The sequence below is a fragment of the Nipponia nippon genome, unplaced genomic scaffold (assembly GCF_047370975.1).
Source record: "Nipponia nippon isolate SJK-2023a ecotype South Korea unplaced genomic scaffold, ASM4737097v1 scaffold_1, whole genome shotgun sequence".
Taxonomy (NCBI): domain Eukaryota; kingdom Metazoa; phylum Chordata; class Aves; order Pelecaniformes; family Threskiornithidae; genus Nipponia; species Nipponia nippon.
The window spans coordinates 70,739,652-70,762,500 of NW_028262290.1; the positions used below are offsets into that span (position 1 = coordinate 70,739,652).

Genomic DNA, 22,849 nt, shown 5'->3' on the forward strand with positions numbered 1-22,849 from the left:
GCTTTTGCAGGGGATAGTAACTGTCAGCAGGTGCAGCCAACTTTGCAGTTGTTGGTCAGAGCCTGTAGCTAATGTACCTATAGCGGGAGTTGCTTTTTCACTGATGCTTCTGGTCGGAAGGACAGTGATACACGCAGTGGCTGGTGAAGCATTGACTGGCAAGGAGCCTGTTTCTGTGGGGAAAGAAAAGCTCTTTTGTCTCAAATGAGTCAGACTCAGGATGTTTAGAAATGGCCCTTAGGTAGTGAGTCTTTATCCGTATGTGACTGTTTTAAGATTGGCTGTCCTTTCAAGATAAAAATATAAAATGTGTGTAAAAAAAAATGTTAATTTCTAATAAGTTATAAACCTTAAATAATACCTAAAGTAGTGTTATTAAAGTATTATCTTTGATGTTTGTAATTGGAGGAGCATTTTTTTAGTGAAAAATGCCATTGGACAAATGAAGTGATAGCTCTGCATCAGAAAGGGTCGCTTTTATTCTAAAAATGCCTTTTGACCATACCAGGATTGGGTTGCCATATTTTTTACTGTTAACCAGCTTCTTCAAGGTTGTATTTTTTCCACATGCAACTCTTCTCAGCATCTGTGGAGGATTTTAAGGTCTAAACTCCTAGGAAGCTTGTCTATCATGTTAGGAAATGGTATGTTTGGTAGGACTGTGGGTATTTTTTCCTAGGCTACTAGTCTGGTCATGCTGCATTTTTCCCAGCACTTTAAGGTTAGGAGGAAGAAGAGTTGGTGGTAGCCATTTCTGTGAAGCCCTACCTAGCATGATGCTGCTTCTGGACCAGATTCAGTTGACTCTTAAACCACCAGCAACACTGTTGCCTAATTCAGGGCATGCGAAATTATCCACTTTCCTGTGAGGGAAAGGATCCTCACCCTCTCAAATCTAAGTCCTCCAATGCGTTGAACTTTCACAGGTGCATGTATAATAAGCAAAGTATCCTCTTGTGCCCGTGAAGAGAACTGGGAGCTGTGGTCACGGCTAGGACCGTGTCTATTTCTGCTGCTCCTTCGTATTTTTCTCTCTTGGGCAAGAACGCTGAGGCTATAGGCAGCCATCGTCTTCCTAGCACTACTTCCCAGAAACTGCTGCTTCTTGAGATGTGCTTGTGTGGGTACATCCTCAGCCTGTCTCAAAGCCAGGTGGATTAACTTTAAGATGTTCCATAGCAGATCTTTTGATAATCTGGTACTTTGAGGCAAAGAGAGTGGTGACGAGCCTCTCCCACCAGCACATCTGGATACAGCAAAGGGTGGGTGTCCTGAGCTGAAGTTACCTTACAGTGGTAACGGCTGGTCTGATACCAGGGGTTTGGTTTCTAGGACAAAAGTATGTGCACGAAGACAAACTTTTGCAGTATAAGTTTTTTTTGTCTTCCAAATATAAAAATGAGTTGATTCGTTTTGGAAAACGGATGGTTGTATTTAAAGTTGTCTAAAACCTAGAGTGGATTGACTTTTATACTTAGTTTTGAAAGAGGAGCCCTATGCTTCATTTTTTCATAATAGCCTTAAATTTCAGTAAAACCAAACTTCTGTGCTTTTGAAAAGTGCAGCAGAGTACAGTTGTGGGACGAAGGCGAAGGAAGAAGAGATTTTAAATATTCTTCAGAACTTGCAAAGGTAAACATAGATCTCAATCAAGCTTAAGGTATATTTTCACTGATTCTGTAGTCTAGGTGTACTGTGATACCTGTTTTGCTACTGAATCATTTCCCCACCCCAGCCTTCTGCCCTGATCCCCAAAAGAGAAATGGCTCCCTTTTGCTTCCGTTACACTGACCCCATCGTCTTCCTCCAGTTGCTGTATTGCTCTGGCTGTGTTTACACGCCTGGGATTTGCTGTCTGGGCAAAATGTCTTACCACAAAGTTTGTCTTTTATGAAAATGGAAACCGAATCGCACACTTCCCTGCCCCTCGGCTCCCTATCACCTGTCGCGTGAGACAAACCAAACCCGGTGTTCGGGGAGCCGTGGGGTGGCTTGCTCTCTGGGAACAGCGTCAAATACGCTGCTCGTGGTGGCGTCCTCCGGAAGGCAACGTCGCTGTGAGCCCGTACTGTCCATTTCTTGACTTCTGACGGTCGCCCGCGGTTTGGAGTGGAGTACTTGACACCGTGGAACTCGGGGCTGGATTTTTTTTAATTTATTTTATTGTACTATCATCAATGAAAAGGTACAAATAAAACACGGAAAGTTCTCTGCTGTCCTTGGTCATGATGTGGTTACTAAATGCTGTAGGTGGGCTGTGCTCGAGCGGGGAAAACGCAGGCAGCCCGCTCCGCGCGGGCGAGTGGGAAGCGTTGGGGCTGCCGTGACTCGCGGCCTGGCGTGTTACCGCGACCGGCAGAAAGCTCGGGCACGAAGAAAAGCTCTTTTTTTTTTTTTTTTTTTTTTTTAAGGGCACTTTTCACAGTTGTGTTGCGCGCTGAGGGTTTCTGGATCTGGGTGTATGGGATGTACTGGGGTTTTTTTATTATTTTGTATTTATTTTGGGCGGCTTTGGGGACGCTTTTTAGGGAATTTATTCAGAGACGCGGCCCGCAGCTGGATGACGGCGTCTCTCTGGTTCTGATGGTGCTCCGAAGGCTTAGCTCCTGAAAATCCCGATAAAGCCGGACCACTCAACCCTGCTCCGCCCTGGAGACGACTTTGTTTCCGCCCGGCGGGGCGGGGCGGGGCGGGGCGGGCCCGGGCCTTCTGGCCCCGTCCCCGGCGCCTTCTCTCCCGCCCCCGGCTGAGGGCCTGGCTCCGGCCGCCGGCCCCGCCCCTCCGCTCTGCTCGCCGGGAGAAGATGGCGGCGGCCGGGGTGGGCGCGGGGCGGAAGCAGGTGCGGCAGGAGGAGCTGCGGCGCCTCATGCGGGAGAAGCAGCGGCAGAACGCGGGAAAGAAGCGGATCGACTCGCCCTTCGCCAAATATCCTCGGCACCGGGCTCCCTGGCCCCCGGCGCGGTGCGGGGGAGGGGAGGGGAGGGGTGGGGTGGGGGGCGGCCGTTGCGGGGCGGTGAGGGGCGGGGGTCCGCGCCGCAGCCCCCTGCTTCCCTTAACGGCGGCCGCCACGTACAACAGCCTGGGACACCTGAGCTGCACGCTGTGCAACGCGCCCGTGAAGAGCGAGCTGCTGTGGCAGACCCACGCCCTGGGCAAGCAGCACCGCGAGGTGAGCGGCCGCTGGCTCCCCGCCCTGGCTGGCGGCGGGGAGCGGGGCCGGGGCCGGGGCCGGTGCCCGGTGGTGGGCCCGCCCGCCCGCCGGCGGGGTGCGGGTTTGGGCTCGGGGCTGCTGGGGTTTTGTTGTTCAGAAGCAGCAGGGCACCACGTGAGAAGGGGGGAGGGCGGGGGAGGCGACACCGCCGGAGCGGAGGGTAGGGGTTTGCTGCGGCTTTCTGAGGGGTGCGCCCGTGGAGAACAGCCGAGTACCCGCCCCGAGAGACCGGCGTGGAAACGAGCCTGATGGTTTTGTCTTGTTTTGTTTTCTTAAAACCTGCGTACCCACGGAAAGGCCGGCACTTGAGAGAATCGTCCCGTGTCTTTCAGGGGACATGCTCTTAAGGTGAAGCCGTTCCCACGTTAGCGACAGCTTTTAACTGCCACTTGCCTGCAGCTTTCCGTAGTTGGACTTGGAAGCCCTCCGTGGGTGTACTTTGCTACTGTATGTTATCAAATGGCAGCTTGCACGTCGTTAAGAAAACTTTTTTTTTTTTTTTTTTTAATTGACCAGTAAAGATAAAGCATTTGAAAAACAATTTCAGGGAGCTTGTAACTTGGATGCAGCCTGAAGTGTGATTTCTTTATCCTTTTAGATTCCGCTGCTGCTTAGCAGAAACCGAGAGATCATGTTTGATTTTACAAGTACTGAGGAAAAGACCAAAAGAACTGAGGGTTTCCTAGTTCATTGCCTGCATTCTGGGTAGATCATTGTGGCAAGGCACAGTGACATGTCTTTACTACTGCTGCTGTGTTTTAATTTTAAAACACTCCAGATGAGTCCAGCCTTCGTGCTCTTTCCTCCAGTGTTTTACTGCTGTAAATGTCACTGATCTTAGCCTTTCCTTTCTCACTCATACAGCTTCCCTTGTGCAAGTGTCGGTTCCTCTGCCTCCATGTCACATCATTCAAGAGGCTGACAGAAACATTGGTCTTGGGTTCTGTATCCGCGATGTCTATTTCAGTGATCTCGTTATAGAAAGATATTAGCTCGTTTTAATGAAGCATGCTAAAAGAGCTGTATTTTAAGCTGCAATCCAGAAGTTCCTGCTAGAAAAGCCTCCTGAATTTTGTACTTCTTTGCAGAGAGTTGCAGAACTGAAAGGCACAAAGCAGACAGCAACTGGTTCAGCTGCTAGCACATCGTCTCATCCTGTCAAGAGAAAAACTGTTGACACAGAAAATACAGAGTTAAAGAGAGTAAAAGGTAAGGAGAGAAAAATACTTATCCAGCACTTGCCAGAATCTAGCTGTTTTACATCTTGAATGTTTTTGGTTTGTTTTTTTTTCCCATGGAAGTGAGCATGAATAAACAAGACTGCTAATGTCAGCTTGTTGCTGCTGAAAGGGAAAAAGTCTGTCTTGCTCTTTCTCTGTGAGTTCACTCACCAGGAGAAAACTGCACTTCTGGTAGTTTACCTAGTTTTCTTCTGTGTTATTGAGTTCAGTTAGGTCATGGGGCTGTGGGCTTGGCCAAAACAGAACTAGAAACAGTGTAAGTTAAACAGTAGAAGCACTTGTTCAGAAAGTGGTGTTATTCCTTTTCAGTGGGATCAAGCCACTGGATTACCACAAATCATGTGGGAAAGTTCATGCTAAAAGAAAGATAGTTAATTTTTTTCCCTTGGTGCTCCTGAACATGTGAATATATGAAATATATGAAAGTATGCATTTGTGAACTTACTGCTGTAGTAAGACTTTATTTGAGGGATATTATTTTTTTTAAAGTATGGGTTATAAGAAGTGACTCTTCACTGTTATACAGGTACAGACGAAAAGCCACATACGTCTACATCTGGGTAAGCAGATCTTATTACATGTGGTTTTTTTGTAACCGTACCAACTGTTACATTCTCACCCTGTTTTTCCTCATCTCTCCTTCCTAGCCAAGGGTAACGATGCAGAGAATCAGCAGATCCCTGCTTCTCTCATTTTCTAATGTGGGTGTATATTCCTGAACATGGCAGCATCTTCCTCGGTGCAGATGAGAAAATCGTGGTATTAACTCTAGAGTCTGTGACAAAACAGGAATTATTTTACTGTCACTATCAGACTTTTAAGGATTAATATGTGGTGGTATTACACAGTTTGCTAGAATGAAAATAACTAGATTGTGGCATGCACTCTAATCTTCAATGCTAGCATACAGCAGAAGAGATGGTAGTCTGAAATTAAGGCAAACTTTAAATGTACATTTAAATGGCATTTATTCACAAAAGCTACTAACAAATGTCATGTTAAGATGTTTTTGTCACTTAAAATACATGTAAATGCATATCCTGCAGTTGAACTCTCACAAATATAGGAGTGTATTTTACTTCAAGGGATTGGGTTAAGCATCTTGCTGCCACTAAGGATTTCTGACGGTATTCGGACATCTTTGTGGGGTTGGTAGATGTCCCACGAGGCCTGCAGGTCTCCTGTACACTTCTTGACAGGATATATTATTATTATCTTGCATAGATATTACATGCTATTATCTTGACACTAGAAGACGCTTACCTTGTGGAAATTTTGAGTGTGTGTGCAAAATTAACAGTTGAGAGGTTTGTTCGTTACTAAACTGATTGGTATGATTATTTTAAAATATAACCTGGAAAAGTGTTTGGCTTGGAGGCTTGCAGCTACTCTAAGCAAATCTGGGTTTTCTCATTGCTGAGCCTGTGTGGCCCTGCAGGTCTGAGCCACAGTAGGTACCCAAAATAAGTAGTTGTGTCGTGTACATGCAGGTTATCAAGGTTTACGTGACATTAATATGACCTCTGAACTATGAATTTTGTATTTAATATGTTTACAGCATGTATACAGATGCAAATAACTTTGAATGTGGAAATAGAGTTACCTAAGCTGCCGTTCCTCCAAATAACTTTGTTACAGGATATTTTTATTAAAGTTTCTGATATTGAATATTCAAACACAAAAAATGGAACTGAAATGTATTTCTAGAATTAACCTGAGGATTCCTGGGGACCTTCAAATGAAAGCAAGAAGTATGTGCTGCCTTCAGACAATGGTTACATCAGTAGCTGCGCAGTTTAGGGTATTGCACAATATCTAAAATCTCGTATTGCTCACAGATGGAATAGGCTTTGGATGGTAGACTGTGACTGATTCTTGTGAAGTTTGAAATAGTTATGTTGTGTGTTCTTTACTAGGCTACCAGCAGATTTTTTTGATGAAACAGAGCAAGAGAGTGCAAACCAACAGCTTTCAAAGGGTTCAGGTCCCAGTTTATTGTCAGGAAATTATGATGACGATGATGATGATGATGAAGAGGAGGAACAAGATCAGTCAAACAAATCTTGTGTTATGCCTAAAACTGAAATTCCACCTCCAACTCAAGAAGTAATAGCTAATTCTCTGCCTGCAGGTAATGATGACTGAAATAGTAAGTGATTCAGTAAGGAGAAGCTGTGTTTTAACTGATGATGGAACGGTTTTCATTTATTTGTCTTATTATTGCTATTAGCTGTTTAGGGTGTGTTATATTGGAAGTAGAGAAAGGAGATTCTTTGCTAGTTTGTTATTGTGTGGTGTTTTCTCAGCATGCTTATTGATTTTCTGTTCTAATTGTTTGAGGCTGTCAAGTGAAATAATGTCTGGCTGTTCTTCTTTGATTCAGTAACATATTAATTGAAATTCCTGTCTAGTCAGAACTTTATAAAGAAGCTTGAACAGTTCTTTTTGTTCATAGGCTTCTGTCCTTTCTTACAGACTTCTTTGACAGCAAAACTACAGCTGCTCCTATAGTTTCCCATTCAGGATCCATACAGAAAGCAGAGATACAAGAGAAGATAGTGGAAAGGTAAGCAGTCAAATCAGATATTGATAAATTTGGGAATTGTAAATAAACATTATCCTTCCAGGAAGTACAGACTGTGATCACTTAGAAATCTATCAGATTGTTAACTTGTATTCGGAATAGTTTGTATATACGTCAGCATCTAGCATTATTTCAGACAGGTATTTCACACCCTAAGGGCAGGATAAGAGATGGAGCAATGCCATACAGCGTCTGTTAGACATCTCTGTGTGCAGTTAACACAGGATACTTTTGAAGCTTAGTGTCAACCACTGCTTTTGAACTGTTTAAAGATAACCATTTGCTTGTTCTGTAGTAATGGTTCAGCTCACTTGGGCCCTTTTTTAGACAGTGATTTAGGCTTTCAAAAGTAGAGACTGTGCTGTTAGAATGTTTGTGTGCTCGGCACACTGGAAAGAATAGTTTAAGAAGCCTAAGCTCTTGTTTTGACAGCGAGGTTTAAAACTGCGCAGTTCCCTGTAAGTTAGATAAGACCAAACTGAAGGAACAGGTTTTGATGGTTGTGGGTAAAACTTGGGGCATAAAAAAACCTAGCTTCATTTCTTTTATAAAAGATTATGGATTTTATTCTTGACTATTTTTAACTCTACAATAAAGCAGGTTGTGAAGTGTTAACTCAGGATAATAGTAATCAAACATTTCAGGAAAGAAAACACTGCTGAAGCTTTGCCAGAAGGTTTCTTTGATGATCCTGAAGTGGATGCAAAAGTAAGTGATCTGCTGATTTTATGCTGCTGGATTTATTTCTGCCAGTTTTAATGATTTTCTGAGTAGTGAAGATGCTTTTCTAGGTAATTAGTCATACCAGAACATAAGAAAATGACTGAACTATTTTGGTTTGTATTAATTAGAAGACATGAAAAGGGGCAGAGGGGGGCAGGAAGAGCTTGTTAAATCATCTCTCAGAGTGTATTTTTTATTGGGTTCCTTTGTGGCTCCTAAAGAAAACAAAAGAAGTGTTATTTGTTGGCTAAAATACTGGACTGAGATTTGGACAATCCACCTGGTACTTTTATTTCTTTGAGTCGCCCCGGGAAAAGTGTTTCACTGAATTTGTATATCCAATTCTGCCTCTGAATTGAGAATATAAAAATAGTTCTCTAATGTCCTTTGAGTGATCCTGTTGAAAAGTATGATGAGTTACTGTGCAGCTGATGCAATGCATCTGGTTAGAATGAAAATTAGATTATGGCTTGCATTGTTATCTTCAGTGCTGGCATACTACAAGTGATCTTGGTTTTCAGCCCTCTTGTCTTTTACTGCTATGGGTTTTTTTTGATGCTTGGAAAAGAAAAGAAAAGAAAGGTGCACGTTCAATGTGTTTCTCAAAAAAATCACAACTAAAAATCTTGGAATTTTCATCAAAATCTTTCATACTTCCTTCAATTTGCACAGTGCCAAATGATGACCAAAATAAACACTGATATTTGAAATATAAAGCTTTTTTTTTTTTTCTGTTTGGTAAAATTTACTACAGATTTGATGACTTTCCTGCTTTCTTTATCGAAATAATAATGTTGTAGGCTCGAAAGTCTTTTTTATTTTCCTTGAGTATATTTCCCTATTTTTCACACTGTGGAAGGCTGCTGGTGTGTTTAAATTGGATTGTGAGGTTGAGCCGTGACTTCTGATTTGGAGACCTTCCAAATAGTGCTGCTTTATGTTCAGTTAGTTCCACTGTCACAATTACAAGCTTAGGTGTCTCTTATTTGCTCCAGCAAGATTCTTTTGGCACCACTCATGCCCACGTATTGGCATATGTGAATAGTTTTGAATAATGACATTCTGAATATTGAATTATGTAGCTGAAAAAGATGTACTTTTTTTGCATATGACTAATTGGTATGTTTCAAATACTTGGTTTCACCATGAGTTGGGAACCTTGTAGAAAGCGGGAATGCCTAGCAGGCAAAGGAGAACCTGCTTGTATCTGTGAGGACACTAGTGAGTGATCTTTGTTCTGGTCGGTGCCTCAGCTGATAAATTTACAAGTGGATATGTGTTCCAGTAAGTTCTTCCCTGAATTGCCGGCAGGTAGTCTTCTTTTTAATCAGCCCTTTCTAAGTTTCGCTAAGGAAAATGTTTGTGGCATGGCTTATATTGGGATGGCTGCAGTGATTCTGTGTTGGAGTCATACACAAAATAATTATTTTCAGAATTAACAGTGAGCTTTTGGGAAGGGAGATTGTGGGCTTGAAAAATGTTGGTTCTTTACATCAGGAATTTATAAAGCATATAAATTCTGGATTAGATAAATATTTCAAGGAAAAATAATATCTTTAGTGTTTCAATTTATTGTAAGAAATACAAATAATTGTGAATTACAAAAGACAACCACAATGCGTAATAACACAGTACATACACATATGATAGAAATAATCACAGAACAGAAAAATGAAATGATGACTATTACTTCCCAGTACGTAGTTTGCTTGGAAGCTTCTAATTTATTCTATAAACTTAATTCATACTACTGGATTTTGTATAATCGCTCAGGAACAAAATGTACCAAACTGTTGTCTTTACCATGATGATGACTGATGTGTTATCGAAAGAGGGGAACGAATAAAGGAAAAATAAAACTATGCAAAAAGATGGTGTCATGAATTACTCTGTTCAAACTGCTTAATTCTTGTAGCTATATAATTTCCACCCCGTCTAGAGCTAAGCATAATCTCTCATCTAACATATGTTATACACCGCATCTTCCAGTCTTGAATTGTGGAAGTTTTTTGGTTACACAGGTAGATTACCTTGTTTGCTTGCTTGTTTAAAAGCACAGTCTGGTTTTGATTATCTTAGTTGTAGATCTTAAACGCATTCTTACAGCTTCTACTTTTTCAGTCCTCTTGTCTTAGTAATTAATGCCGTCTACCACAGAAGAAAAAGCTTTGCGTGTTGTTAAAATTGCTATGCAGCTGTACTATTTCTTCTTTTAGCCACCAAAATTAGACTAGATTTGAAATATAGTCAGACTATCTAACACCAGTCAGACTAGTGACTGAATCATTTGATATTTTATCTTATGCCAAAGGTGAATAATTCACTGCTTTTTGGCTTATGAGATAGCTACTATATACAATTGAACAGGTACAGGAGAATGTAAAAGTTATCACCTGACACAGTGAAATTACAGACCATCAAATTAACAGACTTAGTCACTTTTTTTTAATCCGGACATTCCACACCATCCATTCTTAGTCAACTATTCTTTAATGCTACAGTCAAGGATGCTGTTTTAATCCAGGAGTAGAGTCAGATTTTTTTTTCCTCCAAAACCATTGTGCAGCTGCACTCTCTTATTCATATACATTACTTAAACTGAAGTATGTTGACCACACTTTTCTGGGAACACAGCATAATTTGTCCTATTTCTCCAGGTGTTTTACAGTGCCCCGAAGAGTGACTAGACATGAATTGTTAATAAGCCTGTTTTTTATGTTCCTTAGGTGCGAAAAGTTGATGCTCCAAAGGATCAGATGGACAAAGAATGGGATGAATTTCAAAAGGCAATGCGACAGGTCAACACGGTAAGTAATGGAATCTATTTTTATTGATTCTAAATACTATACACAATAAGGAAAACAACAGTTTCATGCAGCTCTGCAGAATGACTGACATCTGCATTTGTCAGTTGTTTGTTGCAATGCAGTGTGTGGTTAAATGCACTTTATAAATGAGCAAAGGGTTCCTTCTGTTTTCCGCTGAAGTGAAATTAAGTTGAAAACACTTTTGATCAGGATCCAGTGATCAATATATATCTAGTTACATTTGTTAAATTGTATTTAAATTAGATAGCATATACCTCAGATGAGCATCCTGTAGCCAAACAGGACATAATTGTGGGCTCTTCTTTAGGTGAGATATATTCATATTTTAACCTTGAAAAAAACCAGAACAAAACACCACCTGTTTGTCTGCCTTTTTCAAAAAGGATCTGTAGAGGGTAGGTCACCTGGGTTTTATGGTGAATTTAAATGTACTGGAAAGGAGACCCAAAATCTGTGGAAGTGACAAAAGATTTTGTGTGTGAGAGACATAAGTTGGCCACAATTTTTCTGTACTGCCATTTTTTACTGTTTAGCATTGTATGGAAAGTCTTCCCGGAACAGGTTTTTATCTGCCCTTTTGTACAATATAAAACTGTCACTGAAGATACCTGGTGTTCTCAATCTTCCCCTAGAGTATTTGCTAGTTTTTTAATTTTGATTGTAAATAATTGCTCATATGTCAACTGCTAAGAAAAGTGGTGCAGAAAAATTTATCATTGCTCATTTTAAAGTGGTCAGCACTATAAACAGAGCGAATGTTCATACAAAAGCAGTGGTGGATACATTTTGCTAGCATTAGCCATTCAGATAATTCTTCGGCTTAGAAGGAATCTTCTCAGTTATGCGTGGACCATTGATTGCATAGCATCTCCCAGACATTCAGATTTGAGAAAGTATATGCTGAAAAAAATAACAGGTTAGAAACACTTCGGGATCTAGTGGGAATATTTAACCAATACTTTCAATAAGCTTGTGTAACTAAATCCCAAGCATTGGGATATAGCTCCTGTTTCAGCCTCAGACTTTGGATGCACATAGTTTGTTTATGCTCAGTTTCAAATATTAGTGAATTGAAAAATTGGAAAGGTTAACCCCAAAGCAGTCGAACTACTTTTAGTTTTAAGAAGAAACATTTCCGTTTCAAATTAAGCCAGATCAGGTTTTTTCTGTATTTGCCTCCAGAGTCTTTTGTGAAGGTGGGAGTATATGTACAGGAGATCGACATTGAATTGAGGTAGAGGGGAAGAAGGGAAGACAGAGACATCAAAAAGGAACAACAGTGGAGTTCAGGATGAAGGTGAATTTTCTTAGCGCTTTTCTGGTTTAGATTTCAGAAGCAATAGTGGCAGAAGAGGATGAGGAGGGACGACTAGATCGTCAGATTGGAGAAATTGACGAGCAGATGTAAGTAGATCAATTTTTCCTCAAACTTTCTGTTCTCCAGCAGTAATGGATCGCTATTTGACTAGAGTGATAAAAACATTTTTAATTTTAATCTTCTGTGGTACTACCTTTCATTAATCACCTAAATATTTGAAGAAGACAAACTCCCTCAAGTTGCAGAACGATACCTAATAAAAACATGAATTTTGGTGCAAAGTTTTGTAATTATTTGCAAAGAGAGAATGCGCTAGAATCACTGAAAATACAGAAAGCAGGCATGGGCAAAATAAAGCAATAGAAGGCAAATTCTTTGAACAAACTGTCCCCCTTCCCCCTGTCAGATGTCTTAATTTGTATTTCTCTGTGAACTCTGATTGATGTAGAATTCATGTGAACATTTTTAAAAAACAAGGTCTGATATTCTGCACTGCAATTAAAATTTTGATAATGAGACTGGGGTTTTGACCATCTATTTGCTGTGCTGAAAATGCCCTGTTCTGTGACTAACTTTCCTTGTTTCTAATAGAATTTTCCTTAAAGGTTTTGTTGAATGATGGCACTTCATTACATGAAGTAGGATGTTTTGGTTTTTTTGTTGAAATGGTAGGTGTAGCGGTTGGATAAGCATTAGTTTAAACTCTAAATAACCTGAAATACAGTTTAGTGGAACAGATTGTTACCATTATCATGTAGCTTAACACATTGATTAACAGTGATAATGGCAATGCTAGCGATTGAAAAGAAAAAGATGAGTTCTGATTTTAATGAACCTTGCAACAAAAAGAAGACACTAAAAATTAAAGCAACACTTAAGCCATCTGGCCAGACTTACATGCTACAGATAATCAGCATATATTAACAATAGCGTTGGGTTCAAACTGAGCTTTGGTAATACAGGGATGTCTTTTAACAATGTTCACGTAATTTTGGAGAGGGCTTGAGCTAAACCAGTCTGTCTTCGAGCATTCATTTTTACCAGTAGCTTAGGATGCTATAGCACGTAGAACCAAATATCAGAAATTTGTAGATAATTTCAAATTTGTTACAATAATTATTTTTCCCAAAATAAAAGCTTAAAACAGATTTTTAAAGACTGTTTTTGTAGCTTTGTCTTCTGAATGCATTTAAATGCAGGCTATTTTGAATTAAATTCAAAATCAAATTAATTCCAGTGACATTCACGTTTTCCTTAGCCTTCAAATCTTCAGCTGTGACTGCCTATAAGTAATCGTATTGCAGATATGCAAGGGGAAACAGGATCCAGATAATAATCTTTCCTTGTTGACTCTTCCTAGCAAATAGGAATGAAAGAAGCAAAGATGTATTTAAATCAGGCTGATACTACTTGGCATTTTCAGTAAAATACCCTGTTAAAATGGCTAGAATAATTGTTACAAAACATATTTCAAGGACAGAACTTTTTAAGTGAATGGAAAACTGAAACTTGTGGATTGCGTTTACTTAAAATGTTCTGTTATAGCACACAGTAAGCAAATAAAGGATCGGAACGCTTGTGCTGCTTTTTTATTTTCAGAGGTGCCACCACTAAGTTATCAAAATTGATAGCCAATTGATATCTCGCCTTTCTACCATATATGAAAACCATAAGTGGAGCAAAGAATGATGTCTCTTTTTATGTGGAAGTGGATGTTGGTTCTGTGCTTTTTCTAAAATGATTTGTGGTGGTATTGCAGTTGTTAAATATTTAGATTAGATCTCATTGCTAGAGAATTGACTACACCTCTCCTCTGGTCTGTTTCCATTTCATTAATACAGAGAAGGCGCACTAGCATATTGAAAGCTTATTTTTTAATTGATGGGAAGCTGTGGAGCTTTTTTTTTAATCCAAAGTCGGAGAAGCAAAATCCAGCCCTGTAGAAAACCCAATTAATGTGGAAAGGCCACAAGTATTAATAAGTGGTTTACTTTTCAACAGTGAATGTTATCGCCGTGTTGAGCTTTTGCGTAACCGCCAGGATCTGATGAAGGAGAAGTTAAAGGAAGCCATGAGATTAAGAGCAACTCAAGAGAAAGACGATGAGGCTCTTGGTAGCGAAGATGAAGAAGAATTGCAGGATTTGCTGTCTCAAGACTGGCGGGTGAAAGGGGCTTTGTTGTAGCACTTCTGCAACGTGGTTGATACTCTCTTTATCTGTGATGTTACTTCCATTGTTAGAAGTGAGATGCCTTTGTTAAATATTTATTTAAAGAGGATCGTGAGACGGTAAAGAGCCAAGTGTATTAAAAAAATGATCTTTGTAGATCTACAATAGTGTATTACTTGCTGTAAAAAATGTATATTGCAAATGTTGTACAATAATATTGACTGTACCTTTCCTATTAAAATTATTGGTTTCCTACCAGAGGTATTTTAATGGGATTAAAAAGTAACTGAAGAATCTCTAAGGTTTCGGAAGCATTAGATATGTCTAGTAATTTTGAGACTTGGATTATTGTGTATAGAAGTAAAGGACTAGCAAAAGTGATAGTGTATGGAGTTTTCCCAAATTGCAGGGTTAGCGAAAGGAAAATATTATGCATTTATGTTATCTTAAAATTTTTAAGTGCTCTTCTGTCCGTTGCCCCAGCTCCCAATAAAATACGTACACTTTTTTCAGGATCCATTACAGTTTCTCTGTGCATGTAAGGGCCAAGCTCAGAAATGCTGAGCTGCAGCTTCTCCACAGTGTATGCTCTGTGATGTGCCATAGGCAGTGCTGAATATTTTTCTTTATAGTATCTTGTTTTGCTTAGTGCAGCCGTAGTGTAGCATACCTCACATTTCTTGAACCAGAGGGACGAAAACACAACGGCTACATATTTTCATAACTAAATGAAAAGGTGACAAAGTGCCAGAGAGGAAGGTACTGCACTGGAAACTGATGAGGTAAAATCATTTATCTAGCTGCAAATACTGGAAGTTTTCTTAAGAAATTATCTTAGGCACAGAGAGCATCTAAAATTAATTTCTGTTCTAATAAACACAGATAAAGTAAAATCAAGAACCAACAAACTTGACAGGACTGGCACATGGCAAGCAGAACTACCTCGAGCTTTGGTAAGTGTTTTTTTTTATGAAGCATATTTTTTTTACTTTTGCAAATCTTAAAACATTTAAAATTTGCTGAGGACTTTTGAAAAAATAGGAGAAATGTGTGGTTTAATGTATATCAAAAAGTAAAGTTGTGAAGGAACAGCTTAAAATATTCCTGTTTTTTAAAGATTCTAGTTTTAAAACAAGTCAGTGGGGTTTTAAAAGGAAAAAACAAGCTTTGTTCTTAGGAGAGCATTCTAGATATTTGCCTCAAAGATGTTTATTAATCAAGCAATAAAGAGAAAAACTAAAGCTAGATGTTTGATTTGCCTGTTTTGGAAGAAAGACTCCATATGGTGGGAGCCCTTTCCATATTGTAAGATGTTTTTGTACCACTCCTGACTTCCATGATCCTTGGGTTCAGCTCTTCATAAAGCTGTCAAAATTCAAGCAATGGTCCTTAGCAGTTTGATGCATCCATTTATTCCTGCTCACATATGCTGGCTTACAGCTGTTGGGTTTTGGTTGATTTAATAACTCTAAGTAGCTGTTACTGCTAAAATGTTTGATGCAACACTGCAGTCTTACATGAATTAGCTCTGTTGTTGAGATAGCAACATTCAGAGAGTATTGAAATACAGAATACAGAAACATTCAGAGTATTGAAACAAATAATGTTTTGGCAAGTGTTAGAAAACTTAGTTGGGCCAAAACTGAAATAAAATTTCCTTCTATAGTGTGAAACATTTGAATATTAATGTATAAGGTGCCTATCGTGCTCTAGTGAAAGATGTCTAGATCCATTTATCACTATAAAGAGAACTTTCTGTTGAGAGGGTGGTACAATATTAATAGATGGGTGTTTTTTTTTTCAAAACAAAACAAAAGACACTCCCCCAGTTTCACTCTCAAAGAGCCAAGCTAAGTTTCTGATTGTTCTTACTTTGCTTTGCACTCACCCATCAAAGCATACTAGCTTGCTAACACTGAACTTCAGAACCACTCTCTGCATTTGGCTTAATGTCAGAAAAACAGATGTGACTCAAAGTCAGGTTACACTGAGCATCATGGACATATATGTTTTCACAGTATAAGAATGTTCATCTCCAAGTTTGTAACTTGCACTTCCATTTTGCACATATATCTGTAACTTTACTTTCATTTTGTACATGAATCTGCAAATCATGACTTCAACTGCAGATAAATAGGAAAGGAACAGAGCATTAAAACAGTTCAGCTGTTTTAGGTCAGTTGCCCTCCTCTTTAGAGATGTCTACTGGCAAGAAGCTAAAGGTAGTGAGTTTAGTTACAGTGGAGAGAGCTTGTACATTCAAATCCAAACCAGTGCAGCCCATTGTTTTAATGATTATTAGGAACAGATGGTAGGAATAAACACCAGAACACTTATCACTCTATTCGTTATCCTTGCATAGCTTCATTTGAAACAGTAAAGACGATGGACCAGCCAGTGGGTTACGTGTTGCTGAGGAAGTCACTGACAGCATTGGTCCCTCTTGGTTGTTGCTTGTTTAAGAGTTGATGCTTTTTTCCTTGGAGGAATCTCACAGACCCACAAATAGTGTTGCATACAAGTTCTGTACGGCTTGTTGCGTACAACTGTACATTTCTTCACCATCTGAAACAAAGCTTTTGGAGAGCTTTGTGAAGATGTGAGTGCTCTGCTATCTGTATCCTACGTGACCATTGATGTACGTGTGCTGTTGTGTCAAGAAGGCAAGAAATCATCCTGCTTTTTAGCAGTGAAAGTAGCATGGCTGTAAGGGAGAAGAGGGAATGATCCTTACTGAATAGTCAAGCTAATTTATCAAGGTAAATGATCTGTGTCTTAGAAAAACATCGGCCTAATTAATTTATATTTTAAGTCTGTCCTCAGTTTTGGAGAACAATTTTATGAACTTCTGATGAGCTATTCAGCTAGATCATTAACCAGAGCAAATAATTGTTTTTAAAAATACGTACTTCTTTTAATTTCTTTCTAACTTCTTAACTTTCTGTTAATTTAAATTAAATTAAATTAAAATTCTGTTTTTAAACAATAAAGATGAAAGTAGTCCTAATAACTAGCTCTGTCCGTAGCCACTATTAAAAATGAAGTTTTAGTCTCTCGCACAGTGGATTTCAGAAGAATATTTTAATTCTCTGATCTCCAGGACTTCCAGAAAACTGAAGAATCAGAATTAAGGGGGAAGACTTAGCATTTGTAATCCTTATTTATTGATATACTAACGGAGAGTGTTGCCCAAATTTAAGAACTGTGGAATTTCATGCCACAAAAATATAGTTGTGATTCCCAGCTCAGCGGTTTTGAAACTGGTAAGGGACTTTCAGGGCCAAAACGTGTGTGCGCGTGTGCACACGTGTTTGAAACGGAGGTCCAAGCAGCAGCTCTGCAGGGAGCAGATAACCATAGCTGCTACTGCCAGCGGTTGGTAGTTAGCTGTTCTCTGGCAAGTGCCAACAATCACAAATGGTAATCTGTGTTCTAACTTCTCTCCTGCCATGGAAGAAATAAGCCGCTGCTGTCATGACTTTGAAGTAGGTGTGGAAAAAGGGCTGTATTTGGTACAGAGGAGCCCAAAAGTGATTGCGCAAAACCAAGCAAACCGAAATAACAACAAACAAAACAATGTTCTCATTTGCTAACATGATTGTTTGTCATTCCTCCACTAAAGCATATACTTTTAAAATTTGCTTTGGAATCACAAATACTAGTTAAAAAGAACATTAACATTATCTTTGGTCAGGCCCCTTGACAATAAATTCAATTTGAGGAGAGACAAATCTTGTTTATTACATGCCACTGTAATTCTCTGCATTTTAACATCTTAAAAACACTGAGCTAGAAATAGCTCTAATGAGAACAGTCATATTACTCAAATGTTTTCAGCACTTAAAAATACTTTCTTTTTCCTTATAATCAAGAAACCTTGCACTAGGAAATCAGACATTCAACCAATGGGAATCGTGCTGTAGCTGTCATTAGAAACCATAATGTAAGTATAAAATGTTTCAGAAATTCCCTTTTGTTAGGTAACATCAGATGAACTTGACACTTCTCTTTCATTTCAGTTACTATCTGGAGACATATGCCAGTCTGTAGAGTGACAGGACACATGCATTGATGCAGAAACTGATTTAATCAACATTACTGCGTTCCTTCCTGGAACCAAGGAGTAAGTACACTTCAGTGGCAAGAAAGGCAGTATGTACTCGTATCTCTAGGAAGTGTCGCTCAGGCCAAGAGATTGAAATTTTCTGGTGTGAAGCAGTTTTTCAGTGTTTGCCTTCATTTAATCTTCTGTTCATCACTTCACTTAGAACTATCCTGGCCTGTTAGCTGGGAAAAGAAATGCGAGCAATTCCCATGTGTAAACATCTAAGCCCAGGTCTTTCTTCCAAAAATACAGCTGAGGGACTAATGCCTTGCGTAATTAGTGGTTACAGCACTTACAGAGGATGTAAGAGATCTGTGTTCAAATCCTTCCTCTCTATGCTGTCCTTTGAACTTACAGTTCCTCCGGTCTAGTTGAGCAGCCTAACAATTGCAGTCTTTCCTGTACAAGCTGTGCCACTGTACAATGACTGAATTAGTGAGCATGTGTGACTTGTCTGATAATCGTGACGCTTGCCTGAGAAGGGGTAAGTCCTGTTCCAAGTACACAAGTAGTGCTGAAATACATTCAGCCGAGATTGAGGCTATGGAAGAAACTGGATTTGGATCACCCCCATCCCAGAGAAGCACTCTTATTTTGATTCTGTTGGGTATTTAAAAATGAAAAAACAGGGACGCTTCCATTTCTGCCTAGTTCGGGTGGGGAGGGTTCAGTGCATGCTTTAAGACTGTCTTGTGAAACCTCACAGAAACACCTCACCTGTGCAGCCCAGTGAGGCTGAGGCACTTCCCAGGTGCCTGCATTTGTGACACCAGTGACACTCATGCTGTTAGCTTCCTAGGAGCCTTGACTGCCACAAATATGCACCTTGGGGCCCAGAAATGCCTTCTGGCTGTGTCTGAGAACAGAAAGCAATATCGACTAGCTTATGTGGCTGAATGCCTCTAACTTTGTTTGTTTGTTTGTTTGTTTTCTTTCTGGTTGACCATTCCAGCCAGCATTCATACTTTCTATTTTTTTCACTAGAGAAACACAACAGAGCTTCTTGAATTCATTTGAGATGTTTGCCAGAACTCTGATACTGATTTGATGTGAAAGCTGCAGGACTTGTGTTATCTTTCATTTGGAAACTCACAGTTGTGTGGGCAGTGACCTTTTCATATCAGGTGCATGCTTCCTCTTATCTACCTTTGGCCATGAGTGGTTTAGTTTTCTATCTTGGATAATACTATTTTTTACTCCCCTGCCCCCAACAACTCCAGTTGTTGTGTTTTGTTTGCCTGTTTTCTGTATTAAAGCTATCCAGGAACAACTTCTTGCCATTCAGAAATCTTTTCCAACTCTAAATTGAGTCCTCAATTAGCCTAGATTTTATCGCATTTCTGCCTGCATTTTTTGCAAAAGCCCTCTCAAAAGACTTCTTTTATTTCCTTCCTTCGTCCATGTGTCTTTATTTTATCTCTCCTCATTCTACACACAAACGTGCCCCTGCACTAGTTTGTTTGAATCTCAGTCTGTTCTAGCCGAGTCTGCAAGGCACCTGAGAATTATTTATGTGAAAGATGCTATACATGACAGAGCTGCTGCTGCCCTTTGCCTAGGAGCTTTACTGGGAGAGCAAAGCTTTGACCTACTTAGCGTTGAGCTGCAATGATGTTCTCTTTTTTTTCATTTACACTAGCCAGGCTAGCCAGAGAAATAGCTTTTGCTGTTTAGGAAATGAAGAATATGGAGGTCCCTGCTGTGAAAGCAGCTTCAGCTCCCCTTTCAAGAGTAAGAAGTTAAATATATTTTAAGGAATGATAACACAGAATTTTATCAGGGCGAAGGTTAGTACTACAGCCTATAGTTCTTCCAGCCTAAGGGTTGGAATAGCTAATTCAACACCGGGTAAGGCTTCCTGGGTGCTGGCATGCAACGAGGCATTCTGTAATCTTCCTCGGCAGCCTTTACTGTCAAGAGATGCTTTGTGGCTGCATCTGTATTGAAAAAGCTGTTGGCTTCTACAGCTTTCCAGGTCTGTATGCACGTTTTGGTCGTATCGTAGTTCCAGGCTCAGACTCAAGGCCAAGATGCATAGCAGGTCTCTCTACCCTAGAGCCCATGGAAAATAATAGCGATGTGCCTGACAAGTACTCAGCCGGGGCAGTCAGGGGAACCAGGACCCCAAGCTAAGTGCCAGGAGACAAGTATAGACCTTAGTAGAGTAGGGATGGAGGTTGTAGAATTAGTCTCATGTCATTAAGGGTGCTACTCACTTGCACTGCCAAAACCTCTGCTTTCCCATGAGGATAAAGCATTAAACGTGAAAGCATTGCCAGTGCCCTAAGAGGAGAGGTGGCCAGAGCGCAGCCAGAAGTGCTGCATGCAGCAACAGCTCAGAGCCAGCCCCTTTCTTTCACTTTTCTGTGAAGAGAGAACTTGAGGCTGGGACTGCAGTGCTTCAGCAGAGCCAAAGGAGGAGACGAACGGCTCAAGCCGCGCGTCAGGGCAGGATGAGACTCTTCCCTGGGCCAGCTCTCCATTCTCCTTTTTTAATGCAAATTGCAGTGCTCCTCCCAGCTGCTGGCCTAGTTTCCTGGCTGGGCGAAAGGTGCTGTCTAGAAGCCTCGTCACTGAACAGTGCTGCTGGGAATGGGAAAATATGAAGGGTCTTAGCAATATCGTACTCGGTATCCAAGTTTGTTCTTTTGTTCTTGTTTTTCTTTCCCCAGTATCTGATCTTAAAATCAGTACGGGAAAACACGAGAGAGAGAAACCAGTGGCTTCTTGTAGCAAGAAGCCAAATTCTATCTTTCCTATGCAACGTGAGAAGTTCTCCAAGAACAACTTTGTTAAAAATCAAATAACAAGTTCTGCAGAAATACTGCTTACTCTACTAATTACACAATCTGGCTCCATCTAATCATGAAAAGACTCATCATCCCTGACAATGGGCGAACGTACTTCTAACGTTGCCAGTATTGCACAGTTGTTACACTCTTTCCCAATGAGCACTGGGACCTTAAGCGTGATGATATGAAACCTTTAATCATTAATGAAAACAACCAATTTGTCTATGATCTTAGTTTGACAATCCATAAAATAGTGTTTCTCAAACGACAAATTAGCAACTTGGTTACAAAGAACAAAGTTTAAACAACACAACAGTTGTATGCACAAAGCTACCACGTCTTTTTTTTTTTTAATCAGGAAAAAAATTTATTTATAAAAACGTCTCATTTAATTTACTGTCAAGTCTCTAGCTGAATACAGTGGTTTAGAACACTAACGGCCCATGCTTTTATACAGATTAGCCAAAGCATGAACATCAATGAAAATTAACCCCCGAAAATAACTTTTCTTTGCGTTATGTTATGAGCCACAACAGTGTTAAAACTGGAACAGTAATGAAAGCAACACAAGAGTTAGGAAGCACAGTTGCTTAAAGAGTAAAAGAAGTATTTTCTTTTGATGTCTCAGAATAATAAGAAAGTTAGAAATGGCAGAAACTCCTCTGTAGATTAGTCCATAGAAAGCATTGTCTCATGGGGCTTTGGAAAAGTCCTGTCTGGTGGCTAATGCACTAGGGCATGATGAGATACATTACAGAGCCCCCAGGCCAGTAACTTCTGAAGACAGCCTAAAATGTAGGAACAAAAACGAGGAAAAGAAAAGGAAAAAAAAAAAAAAAAGGCAAAAAAAGAAAAAAATCTTCTCACTATTAAAAAAATAACACTTGAGTACAACCAGCATAGAACAGCATTTCAATGCAGGCAAGTTTTCTCACACAGAGGTTGGTAGCTTGTTTGTTTTTTTTAAATGTCAGTTATTGAAACAGTTACAATAGCCCAGAACAATTTTACAGCAATTTTCTAGAGCTGTTAAATAGCTGAGGTACCTTGACATTATTTCCAGTTTTTCCTTCATTATATACAAACAAAAAAACCAAACCAAAACAAAACAAAAAACCCAACAAAACCAACCAAAAACCCCATTTGGATAAGTGCAAACTGTAACAATGGCAGTTCTACAAATGGTTACAGTGACAAAACTTAGTGCAAAGGTACTAAGGTGAAGAAAAGCCCACAGAATACAGAAATGACACAAAATACTGAGATAGTACTTAGCCCTATACAATAATAATAACACACTTTGAAATACCATGTTTTAAAAAGTATTGCATTTGCATTGTGTTTTTAGTTTATATTAAAATGCACTGAATACAGTTCAATTGTTAAAGCTTTGTGTCCAAGGAGTGCAAAGTGGATGAACATGGCGGGCGAATGGGATTCTGGATTCGGAAGCGGTGAGGAAAACAATATTGCATTACTGAGTTATGCAACAGAAATTAAAAAGAAGGTGGATGGACAAACAGAAAATGCAGTTAAAAACTAGTTCCAACAGCTAGCAACCGCCATTACATCAGCCAGCTCTCTTCGGTTTGGCTGCGATTAGGTGTCTGGTTTTAGTTAACCTGAATGTTGTTAAGTTCTTGTTCAAGGGATGTTATCTGTCCAGGCAGCAACCTGTGAATGTCCTTTGATAAGCACTAGATTTTATTCGTAGTCAGAGTACAATCCAATTGCGTGGTTAGGGGTGAGTTAAATGGGAATGTTTTTAGAGAAACCTAAGAAAAAACGGTCATTTGGCTGAACAAAATATATGCGTGAGGGGGTATCAGAAGAGTGCCTGTGCATGTCTAATTGGTACGTACTATTAAGCACTTACA

General features: G+C 39.8%; 2 protein-coding genes across 15 annotated transcripts in view; one reads left to right on the forward strand and one right to left on the reverse strand.

Annotated features, from left to right (window-relative positions):
* The first annotated feature begins 2,743 nt into the window (after window positions 1–2,743).
* On the forward strand, window positions 2,744–15,320 carry ZNF830 (zinc finger protein 830). Of its 2 annotated transcripts, XR_015705169.1 has the most exons (11): window positions 2,744–2,925; window positions 3,070–3,169; window positions 4,300–4,420; window positions 4,979–5,012; window positions 6,369–6,583; window positions 6,928–7,018; window positions 7,681–7,744; window positions 10,486–10,566; window positions 11,915–11,991; window positions 13,907–14,857; window positions 14,958–15,320. XR_015705169.1 is itself a non-coding variant. In XM_087759380.1 (10 exons), the coding sequence occupies exons 1-10, from the start codon at window positions 2,804–2,806 to the stop codon at window positions 14,088–14,090; spliced, it is 1,089 nt and encodes a 362-aa protein (XP_087615506.1). In that variant the 5' UTR covers window positions 2,744–2,803; the 3' UTR covers window positions 14,091–15,320. The 2 variants fall into 2 exon arrangements, 1 of the variants encoding a protein (XP_087615506.1); XM_087759380.1 differs by having other exon boundaries at window positions 13,907–15,320.
* The window catches only part of LOC104013413 (poly(rC)-binding protein 3), a 545,963-nt gene continuing 533,685 nt past the window's right edge, over window positions 10,572–22,849 (reverse strand). For 10 of the 13 annotated variants that reach the window (XM_087759257.1, XM_087759246.1, XM_087759328.1 and 7 more), the window contains one exon: window positions 21,780–22,849. This exon is cut by the window's right edge and continues 1,235 nt beyond it. Coding sequence is in view for 3 of the 13 variants with exons in the window: in XM_087759345.1 (XP_087615471.1) it covers window positions 11,427–11,487 (61 nt within the window). In the remaining 10 variants the exon portion in view is untranslated. The other 3 variants (XM_087759356.1, XM_009465908.2, XM_087759345.1) reach the window with 2 other exon arrangements.